The sequence below is a fragment of the Telopea speciosissima genome, chromosome 1 (genome assembly GCF_018873765.1).
Source record: "Telopea speciosissima isolate NSW1024214 ecotype Mountain lineage chromosome 1, Tspe_v1, whole genome shotgun sequence".
Classification (NCBI taxonomy): domain Eukaryota; kingdom Viridiplantae; phylum Streptophyta; class Magnoliopsida; order Proteales; family Proteaceae; genus Telopea; species Telopea speciosissima.
This window is the reverse complement of record NC_057916.1, coordinates 39,387,683-39,406,130: the sequence shown is the minus strand read 5'-3', so window position 1 is coordinate 39,406,130 and position 18,448 is coordinate 39,387,683. Positions and strand designations below refer to the sequence as shown.

The window sequence follows — 18,448 nt, the reverse complement described above, 5'->3', positions numbered from 1 at the left end:
TCAGAATTGTATTGCATCAGGACTATTCTAGATCACGCAGTGCATATAAGCTTGGAGATCAAGGAGATTTGGTGCTCAAATCAAACCATTGCCAATGCTCTTCCATCCCCTACTAACTATCCTTGGCCGTATCTTTATATTAAAGACTTAATGTATATAAGTGATAGATCTCTAGACATTACCTTTACTAAGTTTAAAGATAACTAATGCCTAGCAATAGCCCTTAACCTTGCGACCTATGCTTAAGACAAACAATATGTATTCTATAAGGTTTCTTAAGTAAAATCCTTTTCTGTTCTCATCAAAAACCAAAAAATAAAAAATCCAATACAAAATGCAGGTCTTCAGGACTTGTTGAACGGCAAAATAATATATGTTATCTTAAATTAAAATCTGAAGAAATATTCCTTTGTATAGAGCACCCAAACAAGGAATAATTACAGATACTTTATGCATTGTGTATTAAGACTCTTATCATGAAAAGCAAAAGACAAAAAAGACACTACTACCCTTTTCTTAAATTTCCTAAATAGACTCCCCAAGTCCATCCTTCTGGGGGGAACACTCAGCTGGAGAAGCAAAATGTATTTACAATGGAAAACCTCCCATTATCTGGCGATATACCGAAGACGATGCATTTGGAAGATGGCTCATGGGCAGACGATTATCATAAACAGCATCATCTTTCTGCTCCTGTTTAGGCCTGAGGAATCTTGGGTCATTCTCCTTGGGTTGCTGCTGCATCCCAAGGAAAGGCTGAACCTGACCAATTGGCATTCCATGATTATTAAAATCAAAGCCGGTCAATGCCGGGTTTCCAAGTCGAGGCATTGCAATTGGAAATTCCGAGACAGCCCGAGCAATAGAAGCCGCTTGATTAGCTTCATTCTGGCTGGCATTTAGTCCAAAGGATCCATAAGACAGTGTCTGGAAGGCTGGCAGCTTCATTTCGTAAGAAGCAGATGGCCCCAACTTCATGTCGCCAGGGAAACCCGCCAGAAAACTGGGTCTCAAGAATTCATTAGTGAACTCAGGTTTTCTCTCAAAGCGAGGTGCAAAATCATGAACTTCTTGTTCAGTCTTTGGAAAATTGGTTCTTCCAGCTAATGAAAGTGTGGTTTGAGCATGCCCAACTTGCGACACATTTCCACTACTTGAGTTAACATGACTACTATTTCTCGCCGCAGGTACTTCATGGTTGTGTTTTCCCTCATATGTTGTTATCACAGATTTGAGATCATGTGAGGCTCTTTCTACATGCTTCCTCACAGAGCATCCAGCACTAGTGCATTTATAGTAGCTCCTGAGACAAACAGACAGCTTCAAATAAACAAGAATATCTAAAAGGAAAAGACATGGGGTCGGGTGCCCAAGCAACGATTCAACTGTCCAGGAGATGAAGCACACAGAGAGAGACATGGGAGTTACTAAATATATGTCAAGTCTGCATCTGGAAGCAAAAAAATACAGATAATCGTCTAATTGCAGGAAGACAATTACCTGGGGTTTGGATTTCCTTTAACTACTTTCTGTCCATACTTGCGCCAGCGGTATCCATCATCAAGTATGTCCACTTCACTGTCTGTTTGGACAACAACTCTTGGTTCCCGAACAGCTCGAGTAGCCAAATTTGTATCAATCAAAGAGCTCTCTTTCTTCCTGCAATGATGAATCAACAAGTAAGATAAACCACATCTAGTGTCAAAAAAAAAACATAGCCAACACCTAAGCACTAAATAACCAGAGATATAACTAACCACAAACAAAAATGGGAGGTAAAAAAACATGGCCAACACCTAAGCACTAAATAACCAGAGATATAACTAACCACAAACAAAAATGGGAGGTAAGTACCTTCTTTTTGACTCAGACTCCTCATCATCACCATCATTGTCAACTGATATGCTGCCTTGAGTGGCTCTATCATCGTCCTCTTCATGATTGGCGAGTGTGGATGAGAACTCTGGAGTATCTGCTGATTCCACCATACCTAGCTGTTTCCCTTGCACAGTTGAAAGTGGTTCAGAAAGTTCAGTTAGAACAGATGTCGATGATGTCCTCTCTAAACCATCAGCCCTCCAATCTGAACCAACTTTATTATCCTTGGGTCCCTGCGGAATACTTTTCCAAATTGAACTTCCTTCCACTTTGACAGAAGTTCCAGACCCCTCACCTGTCTCTGATATTTCCCCAAGTGGAAATGCCGACCGGCGACTAGGCTGAGGTTTTTGGTGATTATGAGCACCCTTGTAAATAATTTCTGTTATTTGACCATCATGAGAACGTTCTATCTTTTTCTTCACCTGACAATTTGGATGCGTACATTTGTAGTAGCTCCGAGGATACTCACTACCTTTCACTTGTTTCTGCCCATATTTTCTCCAATTATATCCATCTTCTGATGGCTTTCCCATTCCCATGGGAGGATGTGTCCCTTTCTGGTCCCCTTCTGGAATTTGCTGTGACCCAGTATCATCTTCATGCAGAGTTTCCTCCTGTAGAGGAGTTTGATCACTAGCAACACCGCAATGGCCAGTTTGCACAGCAAAACATTTACTATTCCCAATCATGCTATTAGAAACTTCAATATCGGAAGGAGAATCAGTAGTATAGCTCTTTGACATGGCTTGTTTTAGAAAACCATTTTGGCATTCAAAGTCCATGTTTGGTTGCACGAGCGCAGGTTGGTGGTTGACACAAGTCATTTCCGGATTCCGAGCTTGATTGGAGGATGAAGCCACCTAATCAAATAATATAAAACAAGCTAATGAACTCTTTGATACATTGATATGTTTGTTAATTTGATATATCTGACTACATGAGTGAATTCTGACAGAAAAGACTAAGCAACACGAAAATGGTTCATCTAAATACTGAAGTTATCACAAAGACATCTCCATTTTCCATGTAAAATTTTATCTTTATTTTAAATCAGTCTTGGTGGATAACAGGATCAAAGCCACCAATTACCTGATTTTCTGAGCCAAGAAGACATGACAAACCAATAGGTTTCACATGAGACTTGAACATGAATGAGGAATCAACCTCTTCGCCCTTTTCCTTATTAGTACCAGAAGCTAATGGAGTAAAAATTGGAATTTCATTACTCAGAGGCAATGAAAAAGTTCCAGTAGTTGGAGATGGCTGTGCCTACAACCCCAAGAAATAAATGAATAAATAATTAAAAGTCTACATCTAATGATTACAAAGAAGAGTATTACAGATCCAGTAACAAATGCAAAGTTTAAAGGACTTGATGACAATGATTAGTTCAAAATGGCTTCTTCATGCCTGAAAAGATCCATGCTTGTTACAGTAAAAATAAAAATAAGCAATAATATCACAAGAAGCAAGTTAAATTACATCTGTGGAGAATATGATGCTCGAATTTTATGTTATTGAAGATTCCCACGCAACATATGCACAGTATATCCTTAGGAACAGTATAAAGATATATTGCATAACAAAGACTGCCCAAATCCAATGATATTGAAGATCTACAGGCAAATTATACACAATATACCCCTTTGAACAATATAAATATAAGCTATGTAACAAAGACATGATTTTTAAAATTTTGTGGCCATATTGACACGTAGCAACACACCAGGTAATGGCTACAAAAGTTTTATTGCTTCATAAAAAGAGGGAAAAGAGGATGGAAGGAAGGGAGGAGAAAGAGCCCAGATCAAAAGCATAAATACATGTGTTGGCATTCGAAATTCACTAACAAATAAAACAACAGCCATTGGAGGACAATCTCAAGGATTTCAGGCCACAACCTACAAACCAAAAGAAATTTGCAACTTGACCCCCGGGTCATCACAGATCACCATGTGACTCCTTCAGCCAAAAACAATCTCCTCAGTCTCACAGTCATCACCAACAAAGAGAAGGCAGCCTAAATCACCTTATTTGATTGATTGGAAAATGAAGTAACAATAGGTTGGAGGCAGCAGTGGAAAAACAAACATAGTTACTAGAATGTAGGAAGTAACTGCAAAGCACGTAGATACAGCTCCAACACCTATAAGAACCAGGACCACAAAGGTTCTTACAACACCTACTACAACCCATGCTAACTGGTACTTCGAGCTTCATAAAACAACCCTACTATTGATGAGTCAATTCAGAAGCACCAATTGACTCCAGAGTGCTTTATTTCCAAAATTATTGCATGGATCCTCCAGAAAGAACTTATACCAAGGCCTACAGGGCGGCTCAATCCGAGGAAAAATATGATGCCTCTTCCTTTCCTATGATCCTCAGCCAATGTTACAGTGTGAGGATTTCACCCCAAAATTTAACAGGTGTTTGGTCTATAGAAGTTCTCTTCATCAAGCTTTGAAAACATTGGCAGGAAAGGCAAGAAAACAAAGAGAGTGAAGAGTGGAATCAGGAATGTAATCAGATTTTATTTTTGTTGAGAAGTCCAGACTTGCTATACTGGTCACTAATTTGCCAACATAACCACCAGCTTTACTTACCCCAAGCTCCAGCAAATTTTCATTAAATGTCTCACCCGTATGAAATAAGTTATGAATCTCTTCAATTGTAAGGAAACCATCGTCTCTATACATTATACACCATTATGCCTCCTTCGATTATTCAAAGTGGGATGTTTGATTGTACAGGTTAGAACAAATTTTACATTTTCTTTGCAAAAAGAGCAGGAGAGAAGACCCAAGGCAAATACAAGCCTTCAAAGGAGATCAGACCTTAATCTATAATCAGAAAAAGAAGCATGGTCGAATTTCAACATGATAGAACAACAGAACAGCAGGTAAAAAGCATTTAGAGTTTTATAATTAGGATCTATAACAGCTTGTTATTCAAGATCCTTGCATTCCTCTCTCCTGGTATCTTGAAGTTAGCAAATGGCCACAAGTTCATACACAGGGCAAAATCGATGTCTAAGCAGAAAGACAGTCGTGGAAATCATTCTATTCTCTTTTTGCTGGTACATCTGAGAGAAACAGAAAGCTTCCAATAACCATTCAAGCTCCCATTGTGGAACAATTTATAATTCAAACAAACCGTTTATTACTTGGTTTCTACGCAAAGAGTCTATAGGAAGCGGCGTATTCATCTTCGGGTCAGAAGCTATATGAAAATTTTCTCTCTAAAATTTTCATATAGCATCTTCTTGCAGCCAGTTTTTCAAGGGTGGGACACTAAGCCCATACATGAGTAGATGGCCTCTGAATTCACCGTGTTATAGGGAACAGGAATTAAAAGCTTTCAAGCTAGTATCCTTTCCCTCACCCATTTATGGACTACATAGAAAAATAGTTAGTGAGAAAAGGGACAAGAAACAAATATGAAAGATCTGGATAACTAAGGACAAATCATACTAGATGCTGTGCCAAGACTCCTGGAAAGTTTTCAATTTGATGACTAGGAATTCCTTGGGGATTGAAGTGTCTTGGTGTCGAGCTAAAACCCCTCATCACCTACCTTCCTGGATAGCAATCCTTATCCAATTATCCAGCAGAAACTCAACAGAGATATTATGAGAATCCAACCACCTCCTAAAGTGTCAACAAGATAAGAGAAAGGCAAGTAGAAACCAAAGCTATCAGAAATGGTAGCACACCAGTAGGTTACGAGAGGAAGGGAAGTGGAAGTGGCAAAAAAGAAGTCATTTCCACTTCAGTTTTACGATTCACATGCTATGAATTCTTCGTAGAGAGTGAAACCAAAGAAATAGTGTAGGTAACCAAAGCCTTCAAAATTAAAACCAGAAAAAAAAAAAAAAGAGCCCTCAAAATTAATCTGACTAGATTATATGATCATTGCCATTGGAAGACATTGTTCTGGCCAAGATAGTGCTGATCTAGCTATGGACTCCGCCTACCTATAACCTATTTTCTCAAACCCCACCAGAATCTAGAAAACCAGCCACTGACACAATCCCAACTTCAAGAAATTGCTAACCAATGCATTGTAGGTAACAATGGTGTTATAAAAGATCCAGAAAACTAAAGACTGACAGGCTTGTACCATACCAAGCATCCTCCCAAAATCTGATAAAATCCCCCTTTCCTGACTCTGCAAGTCACAAGGTAATTGAAGTTTCAGCTGCTCCGGAAATATCCTTCCATAGGCTCAGACCATGACCTCCTAGGACTTCCAACTTCTCCGACTCAAAAAGCTACCCATTTGCATCAGCAATGAGCCAATGGTGTCTCCCAAAGGCCCCCTTCTTTCTTTCAGAATGCCACCTCATTTTCCAATGATGCATGGAGGGCTTTGTTCATAGTCCCCAGAAGACAAATGCCCGAATCACCATTTACCTTAGTGCAACACCACCTTCCCCAATTTGACAAGGTAAAACTGCTTAGCTTCCACTATGCATTCCCAACAAACTTGCATACAAAGAGTTCAATTTGCCCACAATCTAAGTTGGAAGAATGAATTAAGGCAAGAAGAACTGGACACCTCAAGAGCAAGCTTCAAGTAAAAGTAAATTGTGCAATTGTAAGATGGTGTACATTGGCATCATCCATCTCTATTTAGTGCAGCAGCTAATAGAATTATTGATAAACCACTTAATAAGGATATAATATACAATTTCAGAATTGAATATAGATGGCAGTTCTATTGGACACCTAGGCCCAGGAGTATAGGTGGTGCGTTTAGGGAAATGAATGGACTGCTATGTTGATTTTCTCTGGCAGTATTGGTAGGAATGACTCTCTCTGGACCAGAGCTTAAGGCGGTCATCAAGGGTCTTGAAATTACTATAGACAAACGTTGGCTGAACACTCCCATTGAAGGTGATTCGAAGTTGAAAATGGTGACTAGCGAGTTAATTTGGCCACAAGCTCAGTCTGGGAGAGCCTTGGTATCTGGACCTTATAAGGAAAAGGCTAGATTACTGTTTTCCCAAGGCAGCTTTCCCTGCTTTTGGAGATTGAGGTAACCAGCACCCCAGCAGATGAGCTGGTGAGTGGGGGGATTCACGACACATTTCTTGTATTTGGGATCCTCCACTGAACAGTCCCTTACAGGGTGTGTTGAGATTCTAGGGGTAGTTTGGTCTAGTTGTTTTTTATTTATTCTTTTCTTTTATTGTTCTGCGATTGGGTACAGGGGTATTTCTGTCCCATAGTATTCTTTCACTTAAATATATATAAAAGAGGGAGGGGCCAAAAAAAGAACAATAAGTTCTAGCTGCAGGCAGCCTCCCATGGTTGTCCGTCTGTCTTCTCTTTTCTCTTCTCTTTCTCTTCTCTTTCTCTTCTCTTTGCTTTGGTTTGATTGCAGGAATCTGGTTTCGTAACAGGGTGTACTGGCTTCGGGTTGTTGTTGTATTGCAATATTTTGTACCTAGGTTCTCAAGATATTTGAAGTTTCAAGGAAGCAACTTCCAGTTAAAAAACACAGTGCATATACCTATCTGTTTTGTATCAATGGTCGACAAACCATGGCTTTTCATGTAAACTTAAATATTTTGCATATATCCACATTGGCTCACTCTATCATTTTCTATTCACGAACTCTTTTGGAAGATTCAGTTGCCAACTAGCATAAATGTTTCATGTTACATTCTACATCAGTACTAAAAAAAGGCACAATGCTTACAAAAAAGATTCAGCTATAGTACTATAATCTACCAATATCATGATGCATCATGCAATAAGTAATGTACTAAGTAACAAGAGGTGCAAATATCAATGCCTCCCTTCCACAACAAGCAAGATAACAATTGATTAGAATACGGGGATAACTAGGAAATTCAATCTTACATTGAATTTTCCCACCTTTCAATTTGATATGGGACAAGGACAGTGGATTGCACGGTTCGATATGTGTGTCCATAAAATCTAATTAAATGGTTTAATGGATATTAATTTCCATTTATTTTTGGGAGATAGTAGGTCCGAAGGTTTTACCTTATAATGTTCGCAACTAGGGACAAACATTCTGTTTACATGATTTCTGCATTGTGTGTTCATGTGAATGGCGATTCTAGATACCAATGCAGGTATTCACATATGTGTGTAGCGAACAGAATCATTTGAGAACCTTGTATGGATTACTTTCGGTTATTTGTGAAGCAAGGTTCTCTGTGATAGTCATTTGGTCCCCAGACTTGAAAGGTCCTTACCGTTGCAGCTAGGCATTGTGCGTTTTGGTGTACCAATGGCCAACGCCTCCACTGGCAATATATATGCCTGTTAGATTCATAACGTTTGTCTATTAATGGAAGAGATGCTCAATATGGAATATCCACTTCACGAATAGAACGAATATCTTAGGAGAGCTATCAGACTGTGATTGGAAAAAATTCCAAGCCCAGTGGCAATTTTGTAAATAGTTTGCAAAGGATTTAAAATATTTATTAATAAATATATTTTAAAAGAGTTTTAGAAAAATTTTGTTGTTCAATCAATGGTCCAGATTCTCTGAATAAGCTATTTCGACAGACTAAGGTAGAGACAATAATTTATTCCATACCCTTTGATGCAGATCAAAGCATGAAGAACAAGACAAAATCAGATTTCAAAAACAAAGTTATTGTTCACATAAACAGTACCCGAGGTATTGTTCATGTGAACAGTGTGATGGTTCCAAGCTTAGATCGCGTGTGCCTCTATTCTAGAAGCCTTTGGACAGCAAGATACTCCAGGATCGATGGGACAGCTTCTAGAAGATTGAAGACCAAGCTAGCTTCCATTTTTTGACAAGGATCTAGTTTCTATTTTTCAGAATATTTTATAGTTTCTATTTTTGAAACCTTGTCAAAGTTAAAGTTTATATTTTAGTTGCTTAGCTTTAATGTAGAAATCTCTATTTTGTTAAGTTTCTATTTCAGTCCTTTGTTTCCTTTTAGTTAGATTTAGTTTCTATTTTCGTTTGGTTTCTATTTTTGAGACTTTCTATTTTGTGAAGCTTAGGCCAAGCTATAAATAGGCCCCATCAGTTGTACTTGAATTAAGACTTGATTAATAGAATTTCTATGGCTTGCTTGCAAGTGTTTGGTCTGAAAAGACATGTGTTCAACAGCTAAGATAGCTGTGGGTGAGAGGCCCAAGGCTGAGATAGCCCAGTATGCCTATCCCCCCTTCTTCTTCTCCTTATCCTTTTCTATGTTCTTCTTTCATATGTAAACAGGGGGGAAAAAACAATAAAAGTTTCAGTTATTCAATTTGTTCATCCTTATTGCGTTGATCCTGGCTGCAATCGATCTTGATGGGGACATCAGCCCCATTCCTAAAGACTTTCGAAGAGTTTACCAACGAAGACTGTGCAGACATCTTTAGCTTGGATCAGGTTCACTTTGGTTAGCTGGAGATTTTTTCCGTAATGGATTGTGGTGCTGAGCTGGAAGAGTACTTTTGCTGGCTGAAATTTGTCTTTAGTCTTTTCTTTGTAATTTGGTTTAAATGTAATTTTGGTTCAGTATTTGGTTCAGTTTTGGTTTAATTTTGATTCTTATGTAATTTATAGTCCAGGCCCAAGTCCAAGCCCACTTGGGACCAGTTCTTTAAGTTGTTTAAGTCATAGTTCAGGCTCAGGCCCAGGCCCACTTAGGACCAGCTCTTTAAGTTGTCCAGTCATAAGTTGATTGGACTTTATGTTTTTTTGGCACTTTCCCCTAAGCTATTAAACTTTGTGCCCCATCGCCTGGTTAGTTTTTTTTTTTTTTTTATTGTTTTGTTTCTCTATTTAAGATGTACTAGGCCATTCGGTCAGAGGATGTTAAGAGATGAATTGAAACAAACTATTGGCTCTTGGGTCTTCTTCTCCTCTCTTGCGTGGAGCATCTTCTCCCCTCAACCCCCCCAAATGGATTATCTTCTTCTTCTTCTTCTTCTCTCCTTCTCTATTTCAGCAGCACAAGAAGTAAGTGGTTAAGTTATTTGTTTCCCTTCTCCCCCAGTTCTTTCTTTCCCCCCAGTCGAACCTGCCTTGTTCTTCTTTCTTTTCTATTTGTTACATTATCCCCCCAACCCGAATGCATGCTCATCATTCCCCCTCCCCTCCCTGTCGTAATTCCTAATTTGGAACCTTGAACCATTGTCATTATCTAATCTGTTTTCACCTATACTGCTGTTAAACTTTATGCATCTTCTTCATACTTGCTTATGTCTTATTTTCTTTTAGAATGCATGCCTAGCACTGGTTATAGCATGAGTTCTTTTTAGAGTATTGAAAGATCTCTGCACTTGATTTGGCATCTTTGTGTTGTTTCCCCCACCTCCATCTTGCCTATCAACTGTTTATGGAAATGATTCTATGAGTTCTGATTTATATTGTTCATTATTGCAGACTTTTCAATGTTTTATTCATGCATATGACATGGTTCGAGAACTCGCGAGATCTCGCCGAGTTTCTCGGTTTCGTGAGATCCCGAGACGATATGCCATACGCATTCTAAAATTACACTTTCTCGGCAAGATCTCGGTATTCTCTCGGTACACATTTTTTCCAATTTTTTTTTTTAGTTTTAAAAGTTCAATATCTCGCCGAGATCTCACCCCCTCGATATCGGGTTAGAACATGGTTTTTACCCATTTTAATTGCCCATTTGCCCCATGTGCCCATTTTTATTAAAAGAGGGCAATGGACAGAACTAGGAAATGTCAATAGTTCTGTTCATAGCTCTCTAAACAAAGGGGAAAACACTCAAACAACTCTCTCCCTCAAATTTCTTCCTCTTTCTTTCAAATCTTGGGTGGATTGCATTGTTTGAAGTGAGATTCAAGTGCTAAAGTGAAGATTCAACTCCAACAGTCCAAGAATCATCACCTATTTGTAGGATTCCAAAGTAAAACTCATATTTGGACTTGTTTTTTGGCAAATCTGGGCATGCCATTATGTTTAAATGGTTTGAAATAGGCTGGATACCAAGTTTCAGACCCAAAATATGTGTAAAACCCACCGAGTTAGGGGTCCGAGTCAAAAAAAAAAAAAAAATGCAGCAACTCGCTGAGATCTCGACTCGACTCGGTTTCTGGCTTGGCCGAGATGCCACCGAGACCCGAGTCTTAGAACCTTGGCATATGAATCTGTATATGCTGTTGCTACCCATTTCTGTCACTTGCTGTCCTATGAGTTTTAACCCATCAGTTGTCCTAAGTAGCAACCCATGTAGGAGCCCTAGTTTCTAGGTACCCCCCCTGCATCAACTTGGTATCAGAGCTTATGTTTAAGCTATCTTAGGTTGCTGTTACATATGGACAATCTGTCCCACACATTGCCATAGTGCTGTCCTTAGATTCCAGCCTCTATGTGGACAACCTTGAGTGCAGCCTTTCCTTTCCTAAGTTGCTAACAGCCCCAATCTAAGTGGTAGATCCCCTTGTATGTCCACCCGGAGTGGTAGAACATACCAAAACATGACAGGCTCCAATAACTCTACCATTACACCTGAACAATTAGAAAGGATCTTCAAACAGAATGAAGAAACCTTAAGAGCTATCCAAGAAATTTCAAACCGACTTAATGTTGTGGAAACATCCATGCGACAAAACCACACTGTTCAAGGTAACGAGCCTAGATAAGAGTTTCCCCATTAAGAACTTGAAGAGCATGATTGTAATACTGATGATCATGATAGATATGGGGATAACTTCCTAGGCAATGGGCATGGTCGGGGTAGAGGAAGAGGTCGAGGACCTTAGGGACATCATTTTCATAGGAATCACCATCCAAATAGGGATGACGAATACTATGAGCCCCAAGACCAAAGATTTGATGTTAGGAGAATGGTCAAGGTTGAAACTCCTTCCTATGATGGACAAATTGATGCCAAAATCTTATTAGATTGGATTAGGCAAATGAATAGGTATTTTGATTTCTATGAACTGTCCGAGGAAGTCCGCTTCCGGTTTGCCAAAATCAAGCTCACAGAGGCAGCCCAAGACTTCTGGACAGAACTTGAATACCAGGAGCAGAACCAAGGAATTGAACCAGTGTCGACATGGGTCGAAATGCAAGAAAGACTCAAAAGGGAGTTCTTTCCTATGACATATAGGCTTCAACTTCTACATGAGACGAACACCCATAGACAAGGAAAGTTGTCTGTAACCGAGTACATGAGCAAATTCAATGAACTGAAAATTAGGAGTCGTACTCGAGAGGATGTTGAACAGACCCTTTCCAGATTCCTTACTGGACTCAATTTCGACATCCGAACTCGCATGGCACCCCACATGGTTCGAGATGTCCATCAAGCTTTCAGAATTGCTCTAGAACTTGAGTCATCCATGAGGACTTTTCCTCATAAGAAGAGTTTCCAAAGTGGGAAATCGAGTATCAAGAAGCCTTTTTAGGACTCCTCGAATTTCCCTAAGCCAACTACCAATCCCCCTCGTCAGTTTGTCAGAGACTGCACCAACAGAAATCTTTATGTGGGAGGCCAGGATCTTGAAGAGGAAGATCAAGATGAAGATCAAGATGATGAATTTGAGGATCACAATCCAAATGAGACCATATTTGATGAAGAGCAATAGGAGATCGATTTCTCCCAATAGGGTGTTGTTCGATGCATTGTCTCACAACCCAAAAGCGACGATGATTGGCGAACCAATATTCTCATCACTTACACCTGTCATCAGGGGAAGAATTGTCGTGTCGCTATTGACAGTGGGAGTTGCATGAATATGGTTGCCCAAAGCGTTATGGCCAGAATGGGACTCAAACCCGAGGCCCATCCAAAGCCATACAAAGTTGCTTGGGTAGATCAGTCTACTATTCCTGTCACACTCAGGTGTTTGGTCCCTTTGCATTTTGCGGGATACTAGGAACAAATGTGGTGCGATGTCCAAGAGATGGACGTTGCTCATATCATCTTAGGGAGAATGGTTATATGACCGAGACATCACCAACTATGGTAGATCCAACACCTGTGTTTTTTAGCATAAAGGAAAGAAGATTAGACTGAAACTTAGTGCACCCAAGGAAGTGAAAGTCCCCGAACACAAGGGCAATACCTCCAAACAAGCCCCAAAGAAAACACTCAATATTCTAAATCAGCAGCAATTTGAGAGTGAGTGTAAAGAACTGGGGGTTATCTACGCTCTAGTTGCCAAGCCAAGTAAAATTGAAACAAAGGCAAATTTACTGAGGCTCCTAGAGAAATGCAGCGCTTGTTAAAGGAATTTGAACAACTTTTCCTTGAGGAGCTACTAGATGAGTTACCACCAATGCGTGACATCCAACACGCAATCGATTTAGTTCCCGGCTCATCTTTGCCAAACACAATCGATTTAGGTCCTTCATGACTTGCAAGTTTTATAAATAAATAAATAAAAAAAAACAGAAGTAGGGGGCGGCGAGATTAGAGGTTGAAGATGAAGAATAGCACATATTTTTGTTCTATTAGGGGTTTCTTAAACCTAAGTCTTTTGGTAGGAATTTTTTTGTGTTTTCTAGGTTTATTGTAAACCTTTATGGGCTTAAATTATGGGCACTTGATATATGGGTTGTTATTAACTAAAACAGCTAATCCCATTTGCAACCTAATTACCCATATTTTAAGCCCATAAAAGTGGCCTATTACATAGAACACCCATGGGATCAAAGGTCCAACATGTATAGAACCCAACACTAGACTTATTCCTAAGCAAAAAGCCCTATTTGGTGATGAATCTGCATCACTATTTTAGGTATCTGAGGTCAATCATAAATAAAGAAGGTGAAATAGAAGATGATGTTTCACAGAGAATTAAAGTGGGATGGATGAAATAGAGAGGTGCGCCCGGAGTGCTATGTGATAGACGTATTCTTTTAAAGATTAAAGGAAAGTTTTATAGGACTGTTGTACGGGGCAGAATGCTGGGTAGTTAAAAAAGTGTCATATTGAGAAGCTTTGTGTAGCAGAGATGAGGATGTTAAAGATGGATGTGCGGAAAAACTATGAAGGATAAAATAAGGACTGAGCGTATTAGAGATGACTTGGGAATTGCCCTGATCAATGACAAGCTCCGAGAGAGCAGTTTGAGGTGGTAATGGTCATGTCCAACAGAGGTCTAAGGACGCCCTAGTAAGGAGTGATATGATCCCGATTGAAGGGGCTAAAAGAGTTAGGGGCAAGCCTACAATGATCACGGGAGAAGTTGTGAGGAAGGACATGCATAGTCTAGGTCTTGTACCAAGGATGACCATGGATAGAGCCTATTGGAGGGCAAGGATCCATGTAGCAGACCCCATTTACCTGAGATTCTCCTGACCTACTGGGCTGAGCCTCTCTCCTCTTACTTTCTTCTCTCATCTTTTATCTTTGTTTTTTCTTTTTATTTTCCATCTTTCATTTGTCATTTTCCAGTTTTTCACTTCTCATCTCTTTTCCCCATATCTTCGTTCCCCATTTTCCAGTTTTTCACTGCTCATCTCTTTTCACCATCTCTTCACTTCCCTTTTTCTGTGTTTAGACCTCAGTTTTTAATACTTTGTTCTGTTTGGACCAATGTAGCCGACCCCATTAAGTTGGGATAAGGCTGAGTTTGTTGTTGTTGGGGGTAGAGAAAAAGAAAGAAAAAGAGAAACTACAACTTAGGCATAAGGTCAGGGAACTTGCTCATTCAAGTAATCAAAATGTATAGTTCTAGCCTGCAGTTTTTCACTGACAATAAATTATCCTCTGGAATGACACGGCACTAAGAGAAGCAAAAACAATTCATCTAGCCAACATCAGTTCTAAATTTTCTGCGCCAATAGCCATACTGCAAATGCAATAAAAATACCAGGGAAAAAAAAAAGAGCCTTAACAGGATTTTCTCACTGATAGATTGGGAGCAGACATCCACCTGAACAAAGGTTCAAAAAATGTTGAAAAAGGGTAGATACAATTCTTCTTAAATTCTTAAAAATAATGTGATTTCTACAGAAAAAGACGAAAGTATCAAATCCGTTTCCAACTCAAAAAATTCGGCGAAACAAAATAACATCTTTGACAAAAGCCAATGACCATACCTGAGAATTATGAAGCATGACAGGGGAATCAAGCAATGTTGCAGGACTAAGACCAGGTGGTATGGTAAGATAAGGCGAACCAGCCCCTGGTGAAGCCAAAGGGCTGATGGATCTAAACCGAGCTGTATTGATCCTTGGCGCACTGAAGCCACAAGTCGCAGCCCTCCTCTCCGCAATACTAACCCCATTTCTAACTGGGTTAGGCTTCCAATCACTAGAAGCCTCAATCTGTGTATCCAAACCAGACGAAACCCCAACCCAGGCCTCAGCTTTCTTATCCGAACTCACCGAAGCATCTCTATCTTTCTCACCATCGGCATGGGCTGTTGCAGTAGCATCAGCATCAGACCCATTAATAATCTGGGACAGAGACCTCGAAGCAAACCCTTCAGAGAGAAAAGCCGAGAAAAGCCCTTTCGGGCTTGAAACCAGTGCTCTCCAATCACCACCACCGTAATCTTCCGTTTCTGCCATTACAGAGTATTACCCATTCACCAGAAATCTACATGTATACAAACAAAATCTTTCATTTAAGACGGCATTTAAACCTAGGGTTTTGAATTCAAATCCTTCCCAGATTCACAAATGACACCAATACAACAGCAAAATCAGTTATCAGGGTGAAAACTTCAAGGTCAGCAATGGGTTTAGAGATTCAACAGAGATTTTGAACAGCCACAGAGAACAGAACAATCAGTCTTCTTTCTTCGATAATCCAAACAAAAAAAGAAAAAAGGAACAAAAGAAGAGATTACGAGACGATAGTCTCTTTGACACAATGTGGGTTCCTTTGACCGACTGAATGAGCTCACCTTCTCTTTATTTCTCTTTCTCTGTTCCTCTATTACTTTTTTTTTTTGTTTGTTCTCTCTGTTTCTCTCTCCCGTGTTTCAAATGAAATTCGATATGTCAGAAAAGTAAAGTTATCTAAAAATAGGATTTTTTAGTTTCGGTGTGAGTTATCGTTGTTGTGGCTTCACCGTGGAGTTGTTATGGCTTCACCGTGGGTTTTGATAGATCCCCGCTTTTAGGCCGCCGGAAATTCTTGAGGGAAGTTGCAACGTGGCACTATCTGATTGGACAGACCCTCAACCTAGGTGACAAATGAGCAACTAACCCTCTGTCTCTCTCTTTCTCTCCCTCCCTCCCTTCCTTCCACCGTTACCCTTCACTTGTATCCATAGAAGGTACACATTAGGCGCCAACACCTATCTCATTTACTGTCATTTAAATGGTGAAGAAGGGTATTTATGAAAACAAAAAGGACAAGTGTTTGCATATAAAGCATCGATCAAGTGAACATACGTGTAGAGGACCCGAATTCTTATAAAAACACATTTGTGCAACAGTTCCCAACCTCCTCCTGAGACCTAGATATGTTGTTGCATATCCATTTTGTTGTTGAGACTCGTTCGGATCTATATGGTTTATAATTGCTTAACAAATGATTAAGGTTCGTTCTACACGCTATAGATTGCATTTGGCATATGTATGCGCATGTTGCGGTATTGGAAGTAACAGAAGAAAGAAACTTAATTACATATGTGTGAGAGCAACGATTTTTCTTCACCGTGAGATTAGTGACTCGAGAATTTCAGGGATATTTTAAAAGAGATAATTATCACCTAGATTAAAGTCTAAGACCCATGAAAATATAATTGACTTTATGCTTATATTAATCCCATGAAAAGATTGGTGGACTTAGAAAGTATTAGGTACCTAGGTCCACCCCATTCTTTTCTTGGGCTTTGTTGAATATATTGATGCTTCATTTAAGAATATATTGTCTAAATTCCTTAAAAAGTCATATGCCATTAGTACATGGATAAACTACCTATAAATCAAACATATAAATCAAACATGAAGTAAGTTAAAATATATAAATAAGAATAGGAAGAGGCATAGGCACACCCCTCATGTGTGGTAAGCTAGCGGGTGGCACCAATGGGGTCGCGAGAGGGAGGATCATATAGGAGGGGTAGGGGAGTCATTTCAAACAAGGAAGAGAGAAATAGACACAACAACTGCTAGCTTGTGGTTTACTGGCAGTGTGCCCAGTCTTTTCCCATAAGAATAAATCTAATTAAGAGGAGAAAAGGACAAAACTTACATGTTGCCAGCTGGAAGCGAATTGCACACTAGAATGATAGTGACGAAGAACAAACTAACTATACATAATATGCATACCTAGAATTCTAATATCAGAGAGAGATAAATAATCATAAAATTTGCATAAAAGATTATAAGAATGCCACTGCATGATTATAAATAGGGATTTTTTTAATTGACACACTCCTTTAAGGTACCTATCAAAAAAAAAAAAAAAGACACACTTTAAGGTATCAAACAATTTGTAACCTTGTTTTTCTTCCCCTTTATAACACATTAATTCTTCTAGTGGGGTAAAATTCTGCCATTTTCACATGTACATGACAAGTGTGCGAGACAATGATACTATGGTGATTGACTATACTTTTAAAGCATTTTGAAAACCCTTTTTACCAATTACATAAAGAACTTTTGGGAATAAGAGGAGGTGTCATTAAGACAATCCCAATAAATATGTCAAAAATGTCTAAAAGAAAAGCAAAAACTTTCATCATATCGGGTGGAGAATGAATCTTCATCGACAGTGATTTGACGTTATTATTGGACTTGAGTTTCATCATTAACCTATGCTTCTATTAACGAAAGTCTAAAATATCCTTATATGGTCGAATCAAAAGGTTAGATTCCATGGTTGAAAAGATTCTCTCTTTACGTGGATGAAGGAAAACACGCTCCAAAAATAATTGCAAAAAGAAAGTAAAATGAGTAGGTTGCATCCCAAAGTGCATGGTACAATAATAAAAAGATTTTGTATAATAAACCATAGGTTGGGGTTTCCCAAACTAGCCCTATCCACAAATTGAAAAGCAAGACTCAACCTACTTAAAATTGGGTGGTTCTTGATCTTGGAAGGTGACTCATTCGTTTTTCCCAACATCAGTAGGAAGCCCCTAGTATTTCCTAGGATTGATGAGACTTTGCACCCCAATAATCTTTGGGAAAATCCTAAACAGTTGGAAAGGAAAATTTGGACTTAAGGAGGCAAAAGTAAAATGGTGGAGGGAGTTATGAGATGGCGTAAGAAACAACAATCGACAAAAAATAAAGGGTAAAGTACACGTCACCCCCTGATTTTTAAACGAAACTCAGATCACCCCCTAGTTTTTGAAAAAACTCAAACCGCCCCCTAATTTAGTCCCCAATATGATAAATTAGTCCCTACCATTAGTTTTATGCTGTTAAGTGATGATGTTAGCTAGTTAAATAGATTTAAATCCCTAAACTACCCTTGACCAATGTTGAAGACGAAGGAAGGGTAGTATTGTAAATTTAATTCTAATGTTTTAGTACAAGGGTAAAATTGTCCTTTCACACCAATAACTAACAGCAGACTAACACCGTTACTGTAGAGGGGGTGATTTGATTTTTTTCAAAAACCAGGGGGTGACATGTAATTTACCCAAAAATAAAATGA

At 39.1% G+C, this 18,448-nt stretch overlaps 1 protein-coding gene across 2 annotated transcripts; it reads right to left on the bottom strand.

Moving 5' to 3' along the window:
• Positions 1 to 351: 351 nt before the first annotated feature.
• On the bottom strand, positions 352 to 15,486 carry LOC122639782 (probable WRKY transcription factor 2). Of its 2 annotated transcripts, XM_043832744.1 has the most exons (5): positions 14,926 to 15,486; positions 2,971 to 3,150; positions 1,855 to 2,741; positions 1,501 to 1,659; positions 352 to 1,303 (listed from the first exon to the last, which is right to left on the bottom strand). In XM_043832744.1, the coding sequence occupies exons 1-5, from the start codon at positions 15,397 to 15,399 to the stop codon at positions 589 to 591; spliced, it is 2,415 nt and encodes an 804-aa protein (XP_043688679.1). In that variant the 5' UTR covers positions 15,400 to 15,486; the 3' UTR covers positions 352 to 588. The 2 variants fall into 2 exon arrangements, with proteins under 2 accessions (XP_043688679.1, XP_043688686.1); XM_043832751.1 differs by lacking the exon at positions 2,971 to 3,150.
• Between the last annotated feature and the right edge of the window lie 2,962 nt (positions 15,487 to 18,448).